General features: G+C 38.1%; 1 protein-coding gene across 1 annotated transcript; it reads left to right on the top strand.

The window, feature by feature from the left end:
* The first annotated feature begins 1,101 nt into the window (after window positions 1–1,101).
* Window positions 1,102–8,691, top strand: LOC107869100 (LRR receptor-like serine/threonine-protein kinase HSL2). Its single transcript, XM_047411535.1, has 7 exons — window positions 1,102–1,303; window positions 5,387–5,543; window positions 5,943–6,550; window positions 6,650–6,991; window positions 7,311–7,389; window positions 8,418–8,531; window positions 8,622–8,691. Exons 1-7 carry the CDS (start codon window positions 1,102–1,104, stop codon window positions 8,689–8,691), a joined length of 1,572 nt encoding a protein of 523 aa, XP_047267491.1.
* The last annotated feature ends 536 nt before the right edge of the window (window positions 8,692–9,227 follow it).

Genomic DNA, 9,227 nt, shown 5'->3' with positions numbered 1-9,227 from the left:
TATCGTCATTTGAATAAGGTCACAATTAAAAATAAATATCCCCTTCCTAGGATTGATGATCTTTTTGACTAGCTTCAGGGTGCTAAGTGTTTTTTAAAGATAAGACCTTCATTCGGGATACCATCAGTTGAAGGTTAGAGAGTCAGATATTCCCAAAACAGCTTTTCAAACCCTCTATGGTCATTATGAATTCTTAGTCATGTCCTTCGGGTTCACTAACGCCCCTGCAAATTTTATGGACCTAATGAATCGGGTTTTCCATCAGTTTCTAGATCGATTTGTCATAGTTTTTATTGATGAAATTTTTAAGAGCGAAGAGGATCATGCCAATCACCTCCTCACTATACTTCAGACTCTCAAAGATCATAAATTGTATGCAAAATTTTCCAAGTATAAGTTCTGGTTGAATGCTATTGCGTTCTTGGGGCATATTGTGTCTAGTGAGGGGATTAAAGTTGATCCCCAAAATATTGAGGCAATGAGAAAATGGCCTAGACCTACGACTCCAACCGACATTCGAAGCTTCTTGGGTTCGGCGGGTTATTATAGAAGATTCGTAGAGAGTTTTTCTTCCATAGCTGCACCACTTACTAAGTTGACTCAGAAAAAGGTGAAGTTTTTGTGGTCTGACTCTTATGAGAATAGTTTTGAGAAGTTGAAAGATAAGTTGACTACTGCTCCTATTTTGACTCGTTTGGAGGGTACAAAAGGTTTTGTTGTACACTGTGATGCATCTCGAGTGGGACTTGGGTGTGTTCTTATGTAGCACAGTAAGGTAGTGGCTTAAGCATCTAGATAGTTAAAGGTGTATGAGCGAAACTACCCTACTCATGACTTGGAGTTAGCGGCTGTGGTTTTTGCACTTAAGATCTGGTGGCACTATTTGTATGGGGTACATGTTGATATATTTACCGACCACAAGAGTTTACAGTATGTTTTCTCGTAGAAAGAATTGAATCTCAGGTAGAGGCGATGGTTGGAACTTTTAAAAGACTATGACATGAGCCTAAACTATCATCCTGGTAAGGCAAATATGGTAGACGACGACCTCAGTAGATTGTCTATGGGCAGTCTTTCTTATGTTGAGGAAGGAAGAGAGAAATGGTGAAGGATGTTCATCGACTTGCAAATCTTGGAGTGCGACTCTTAAATTTCGAAGATGGAGGGGTGGTTCTTCATGATATATCTAAATCATACCTTTGTGGAGAAGTTAAAGAAAAGCAGGCCGGAGATCCCATCTTGATCCAGATAAAGTGTGATGTGGGTCACCAAAAGGTGATGTCGTCTGAGATTGGTGGTGATGGCATTTTGAGATATTAGGGTAGGTTGTGCATGCTAGATGTAGATGTTCTGAGGCAGAGAATCCTTGATGAAGCTTACACTTTGAGGTATGTTGTTTACCTAGGCTCTACTAAGATGTACGATGATCTAAAATCTATGTATTAATGGAATAATATAAAGCGTGATATGGCTGACTTTGTTTCCAAGTGTTTGAATTGCCAACAAGTTAAAGTAGAGCATTTGAGTCCAGGTGGTTCTTCCCAAGAGATAGCTTTACCCTTGTGAAAGTGGGAGATGATTAATATGGACTTCATTACAGGACTTCCGAGGTCCCAAAACCAGTATGATTCCATTTGGGTAATTGTAGATAGGCTGACCAAGATAACCAACTTTCTACCTGTCAGGACTAACTACTCGGGAGAGGATTATGCCAAGCTGTTCATTGCTAAAATAGTTCATTTGCATGGGACATCTATGTCTATCATATCCGACTAAGGTACATAGTTTTCTTCTCAGTTTTGGAGATCTTTTCAGAGAGGTTTAGGTACCCAAGTGAACCTAAGCACTGCTTTTCACCCTCAGACTGATGGGTAGGCTGAGGGCACCATTCAGACCCTTGGGGACATATTGAGGGATTGTGTGATTGATTTTAAAGAAAGTTGGGAGGAGCACTTGCCCCTAATAGAGTTCGCGTATAATAACAGTTTTCATTCCAGTATTAAGATGGCACCATTTGAGGCGTTGTATGGAAGAAGATGTAGGTCTCCGATAGAATGGTATGAAGTAGGCGATATGTAGATGTTTAGGCCTGATCTTGTTCATCAGGCAATAGAGGATGTGAAAGTCATTAGAGAATGACTTAAGACAACTCAAAGTCCCCAGAAGTCCTACGCCGATGTTAGGAAAAGAGATCTAGAGTTTAAGGTTGGAGATTAGGTGTTTCTTAAGGTTTCTCCCATGAAGGGAGTCATGCAACTCGGAAAGAAAGGTAAGCTGAGTCCTCGTTATATAGGACTATATTAGATTGTGAAAAAGATAGGTGGAGTTCCGTATGAGTTGGAATTGCCAGCTAGTTTGGGTTCTGTACATCCGGTGTTTCATATATCTATGTTGAAGAAGTGTATTGGAGACCATTCTTTAGTGTTTCCTATCGAAAAAATCAAAGTGATAGACTCTTTATCCTATGAACAAGATCCTATAGAAATTTTGGATCACCAAGTTAGAAGATTGAGGAACAAAGAGATAACATCTATTAAAGTATGGTGGAGAAACCAGAAAATTGAAGAAGCGACTTGGGAATCAGTAGTTGACATGAGAGCCGGATACCCAAACCTTTTTGATCCAATGAATGACGAAATGGAGGTTACAACCCTTGCTTTATTCTTTCTATGCCTTAGTATGCTTAAAATTATTCTTGTCTGTGTCTCGCGTCAACATTCGGGGACAAATGTTCCCAAGGGGGGATATTGTAACGTCCCTAAACTTTTCCTAGCTAAATTTTATTCCTAAAGTGTCAAGCTTTGGATCTAGAATGATTTACACTTATTTTACCTATGGAATTCCATATATTTCAACCTTTTATTACGTAGATGACTGAATAAGCTTTCCGTCGATATAAGATTCGTCCAAAACGGACACTCGGTGAAGAAGTTATGGCTATTTTATGTGCTAGTCGTAAAACATCGATATTTTGGTGTTTAGCGCATCAAGGAGATGGTTTAATTAGCAATTGTCAAATTTCAGTGGGACCTCAAGATAGTGGCGTGTCGCGGAGGATCCCAATTTCGCATTCGTCAATTTCCAGTGAGCCACCGTGACAGTGGCGCGTTGCGGTGGGCCATAAAATCGGGCACCGATTATATTTTTACTCTGTCTCATTAAGGGTAAAATGGTACTTCTCCAACCTCTTATCATCTCTAACACGGGATTTAATCCCAAGAACGCCAAAGTAAGATGATTTTCATCAAAATCTCTTAAGAAACTCCATTAGGGTTTCAAACTAAAAATCCTCGTAACTCAAGATTCAACCGTGTGTTTTAGAAGATAATCGGAGATTTGGAATCCTCGCATTGTAGGCTTCAAGAATCATCCATTACTTTCTGAAATAGAGATACGTGGAGTTCATCCTAAAAAACTACATGGGCTATTAAACTCTAGAACATGATTTAAAGATTATCAAGCATGAATTTTTAAAGGGGTTTTAGAACTTATGCTTTAAATTCCGCATTATGGATGTTTTGATAATGATATTGTTTTGGACTTTAGGCCTTCTCCTTAAATTGATTTACACCTATGTGTATATGTATGATATCGAAGATTTGATTGAGAGCATTATTATTGAAATCCCTCTCTTTGATAATTTAGAGTTTGTGAACTTGTTGAGAAGGATTTGAGATGCATATGTAATGTTTTGAAAGTGATATTTTCAATAATAAATATTTATCATGATTTTGATAATGATGAGAGAGAGTTTCTTGAAATAATTATGTTCTTGTTTAAGGAGGAAGAATTGCATGTGATTTGAGGATTTGACATGACCACCACATGTTTGTTGAAATGATAAAGAGAGAGGGTCTTTGCATATTTTGACTTATGTTTTGAAGTATGATTTTACTTGACTATTGCTTAATAACATGGTGGTCCAAAATTTATGTATTGAAAGAAGAGAGATAATATGCTGTAGATGGCTCAGAGATGTGACTTGCAAGTCCATGGTATGACGATACCATAAGTATGTATGCCATAACAGAGTATGTTTTCAGAGTATGATTTCAGACTACGTTTTCAGAGAATGCATGTTTTGAAAGATTTAAAAATAGGCTTAAAGAGGGCTAGGTAGTTACTCGAAGAAGGTTTGAGTTCAAGTAACTCTTAGCCTAAAACCGTGTTTTGCCGATACGAGTACATTATTTCCCATGAGGGATTTTTACGCTGGCCTAGTGCCCTGTGGCGTACAGAGCAGAGACTCCGACCTTTGCGACAAACTTGGGTTGGGGGCTTGGCTGCCGAGTTAATGGCAAATTCCATATAGCCCGTGGAATAATAGAGTTGTAGGGTATACCACCTAGTGCAGAAGTAAAACAAAGAGTCACAGAGTTCAGATGATTTTACAGAGTCTTTAAAAAATGCCCATGTGATTTCTTACTGTATGATATGGTTATGAATTGGTTTAAACTGCTCTTATATATGTTGATTATAAATGACTATTTTGGATTAACTCTGCGTACTAGTACATCTGTATTGACCCCCTCCCCCTCCAACCTCTCAGGTTCTGAGGCACAGTCTAGGGGTCCAGATAAGTAGTAGATAATTTAGACATCTGATCAAATTGTGCAGTAGTGAGCCTTCTCTATTCCAGAAGGCCTGTATTTTCAGATTATGTCACTTATTTCAGATTTGGTCTACTGGGGGTCTTGTCCCAGTTTCAGATAGTTGTCAGATTTTCATGTAGTAGAGATTTCGTAGACTGAGTCAGATGTTATTTAGATGTTGTTGAATTGCAGTTTCCATAATTATGTTGAATTTAGAATTGACCATGTTTCCGTAGATTATGTTTCCGCATCTTCTTTTATTAGATGAATGTTGTGCATGATTACCAGATAGAGAAGGGCGTTCCGGGCCTTTATGGTTCGGGATGTCCGTCACGTCCAGGCCCTAGTTCGGGTGGTGAAATTAACCAACTGCAGAAATTTAACACTTCTTTCTCTTTCTCGGAACCCTCTAAATGGCATGCTTCCAGTATCGGTCGGGAATCTTTCAGCGTATCTTAGAAAGTTTTACGCTGACAGGTGCAAAATCAAAGGGCGAATTCCATATGAAGTTGGGAACTTAAGCAACTTAATAGACTTCGACCTTCATGAAAAAAACTTGGTTGGATCAATTCCCACATCAATTGGCAACCTGAGAATCCTGCAGGGCTTGTTCCTAAGCGGTAACAAACTTACAGGAACTATCGGATATAATCTATGTAAATTGTAGCGCTCGGGTGTCATAGAGTTGATAAATAATCTACTTTCAGGATCTCTTCCTAATTGTTTAGGGAACATTACTTTCATTAGGGAGATATATCTGGGTTCCAATAAATTCAGTTCCAATATACCTACAGGTCTGGGGAATCTTAAAGATCTACTGGACCTTGACTTATCGTCAAACAACATGGTTGGTTCTTTACCTCCAGAAATTGGAAATCTAAAGGTTTTGGTACAACTAGATCTATCAATGAATGGATTCTCAAATGAAATCCCTAGAGAAATCGGGGGATTGTAAAACTTGGAGTACCTCTCCTTGAGACACAACATGTTGCATGGAGCTATACCTGACTCAATGAGTACAATCGTAGGTTTGAAATTCCTAGACCTTTCTCATAACAATATATCTGGAATCATTCCTAAGTCATTGGAGAAACTTCAAAACTTGAAGTATTTCAATGTTTCTGTGAACAAATTGTATGGTGAAATACCCTCGGGGGCTCCCTTTAAGAACCTCTCGAGTTAGTTTTTCATCTACAATGAAGCATTATGCGGTTCTTCAAGATTTAGTGTCCCGCCATGCCCCACTTCATCAAAGCACTGATCAAATAGGTAAAAATTGCTTGTTATATTTCTTTTTCTGGGACTTGCACTTCTATTTGTTCCCATCTCTTTTTTGTTCGTATGGATAAGGTGTAGGCGAGGTAAAATAGCTCCTCAACAAGCTGATTCAGTGTCTACCATAACAAGAGAAAGAATTTCATTCTATGAATTGCTCCAAGTAACTGATGAGCTTAGCGAGAGTAATCTGATTGGTTCGGGAAGTTTTGGCACTGTTTACAAAGGCATTCTCAGAAGTGGAGTTGTCATTGCAGTTAAAGTGTTCATTCTACAACTAGATGCGGGATTTAAGAGTTTTGATACAGAATGTGAAGTTTTTCGGAGCCTTCGCCATAGGAATCTCGTAAAAGTCATTACTAGTTGTTCCAATCTTGATTCTAAGGCTATAGTGCTCGAGTATATGCCTAATGGGAGTCTTGAGAAGTATTTGTATTCGCACAACTACTTCTTAGACATCATGCAGAGACTAAGCATAATGATAGATGTGGCTTGTGCATTGGAATATCTCCACCATGGGTGCTCATTGCCAGTGATTCACTGTTATCTGAAACCTAGTAACGTCTTGCTGGATGAGGATATGGTTTCCCACCTAAGCGACTTTGGTATCTCAAAACTTCTTGGTGAAGATGAGAGTGATTTATACACAAAAACCTTAGCAACATTGGGATATATTGCACCGGGTACGTCTCTTTGTTTTGCTAGTTATTTACATTGATTTTTCCTCCTCTTTTTCTCCACCAAGGAAATATTACATCTTTAAATTAATTGTTTGACTGTAGAATATGGACTGGATGGATTGGTGTCAACAAAATGTGATATCTATAGTTACGGGATCATGTTGTTGGAAACGTTTACCAGGAGAAAGCCTAATGATTTTGAGGGAGATGTTAACTTGAAGCAATGGGTGAGTTACTCACTTCCAGAGGCAGTAATGTATGTCGTAGATGCCAACTTGCTAACTTCGACTGGTAATCGCTTACGGAAGGAGCTAGATGTTTTGGCATCCATTATGAAAGTGGCATTTGATTGTTGTGCTGAATCTCCGGCGAGAAGGACTAACATGAAAGATGTTGTAGGAATGCTACAGATGACCAAGATTCAACTTCTTGAATGTGGATCATGTAGTTCCAAATGACTTGTTTGTTGCAAATTTTTGCTAAATTGTTGGTTCTAATTTTTATTTTTTATTTTATGGTTTTAGCACTTGATTTGTGCATAATTCTGTTTCAGGAGTTCTAGGTGATTGCAATGAATCTCACTACTGCCTTTTAACTGAATTTAAATCCTGGGTACCTTATTTAAGTGGTCCAATACTATCCAAACAATGTGCCTCTTTCTTCATCAAGTTTTCAAACATCAAAGAAGACCATTAGTAGAAAAACCTCTTTTTTTTCAGCAAAAAAGGCAGTTGTTCTTGTTCTGCTTCTATCCTTTGTTTAGTCCTTCCCTGTATTTCCATAAGCCACCCTGGCCTTGCAGCGATAGCAAACCGGGTGCTTTTTACTGATGCAGAGGCAGAGTGAGTTTATGTTTTCTTACCTTTTACGTGTCAGCAATATTCTTATGAAATGAGTTGCCTTACTAATTGTGAAATTTTGGGAAGTTTGATCATCATAATTATCTTGAAGTAAATGAGGCTCAAGTCTAGCTCAGGATAATTTAAGCAGAAGAGACTATACAATATGCGATTATAACAGAAAATCATTACAGTTTACAACTATAACAGATTCATGATGGAAAAGGCATGAAATCATAGAACTATAATAGATTCATGAGGAAAGTAATTGTTGTTGAAGCCAATAAAAGGGCAGCCTGGTGCACAAAGTTCTAGGAAAGGGTCTATCGTACATAGCCATACCTTGCATATCTGTAAGATATTGTTTCCACGGCTCGAACCCGCAACCTCGTGGTCATATGGAAGAACCTTTACCAGTTACGCTAATGAGTTGGTTTAATTCCTCAAGTCTGTCAGCATTAGTTTTTGGAGCCACCAAATAGCATAAGAGCTAGAGACTTGCTATTACCTGAGAAAAAAAAAATAATAGTATCATTAGCATAGCCTAAGTGCGTGATAATAGGGCATTTCTTCATGCACATTATAATTAATAAAATCTTTTTTAGAATGAAATTATTCATCTTTATAGAAAGTAATTCATTGGAAAAAATTTGACTCTCTCTAGGAAGGCTCTAATTGCCTGGGATAAATCCACTAGTGTTAGGTTGAGTTAACATGATTAATATTGAGATGACACTACTCTTCACCACACAATTCTACAGAATATGAAAGCAAGGCAATTTGCAAAGGCTTGGTTGACTTGCCAAGTCTTTGGCTGAATAGAGGACTTTTTGCCACCATATTTGTAATTCTGATTGAGATGTGAAAGGCTTGGTTGATTTAGTGGTATTAGTATTGATATGAACGAAAGGGTGACCTCATTTCTATTTAAATTCTCAAACCACATGTTATAGAGCATAGCTACTAATTTTTGCAATAATGAAGAAAGCCTTCACATTTTTTCTCTTAACACTCTTGTTGCTTATGGCTAGTTCAGCCAAGATCCAAACCAACATTACCACTGATCAATTGGCTCTTTTTTCTCTGAAATCCCAAATTGTTTCAGATCCCTTTCATTTCGTGGATGAAAGTTGGTCTCCTGCTATGTCCGTTTGCCATTGGATTGGAGTCATTTGTGGCTCTTGCCACCAAAGGGTAAAATTCTTGAATCTTTCTAACATGGCTCTTACATGCAGGATTCCCCGTGAATTTGGAAACCTCTCATTTCTTGTTTCTCTCGACTTGGGAAGCAACAATTTCCATTGAAATTTGCCTCACGAAATGACACACTTGCGTCGGCTTAAGTTTCAACAACTTCAAAGGCGATGTTTCTTCTTGGTTTGGGTTTTTACACCGGCTTCAAGTTTTTAAAATTACAAATAATAGTTTCATTGGTTCCATACCTTCTTCATTTTCTAATATATCCACATTTGAGACTTTGAATCTGAATTTCAATTCCATTGGGGGTCAAATCCCAGAAGTGATTGGAAGTCGGCAATCAGCAACTTAACCAAGATGCAATCTTTATATCTTGACGAAAATAGGTTTACTGGTATGCATTAGAAGTGGTAGCAAAAAATACAACTTATGCTAGATTTGATATGAGAATGACCACGGGAACACTAAACAAACAACAAAACAGTCCACAAGTTTGAAGAACCGAGGACCCCTTTGGCGACCACTCTCGGATTCACTTCAACAACAACGAAAATACAATAACAACAAGATATTGAAGGTGTAAATACACCAAAACAACAACAATATGGAGAGATGGACAACAATAACAAGATAGGAACAACACA

Source organism: Capsicum annuum, chromosome 4 (assembly GCF_002878395.1).
Source record: "Capsicum annuum cultivar UCD-10X-F1 chromosome 4, UCD10Xv1.1, whole genome shotgun sequence".
NCBI lineage: Eukaryota > Viridiplantae > Streptophyta > Magnoliopsida > Solanales > Solanaceae > Capsicum > Capsicum annuum.
The sequence above is the reverse complement of the archived record's forward strand: the minus strand, read 5'-3'. Positions and strand labels throughout refer to the sequence as shown.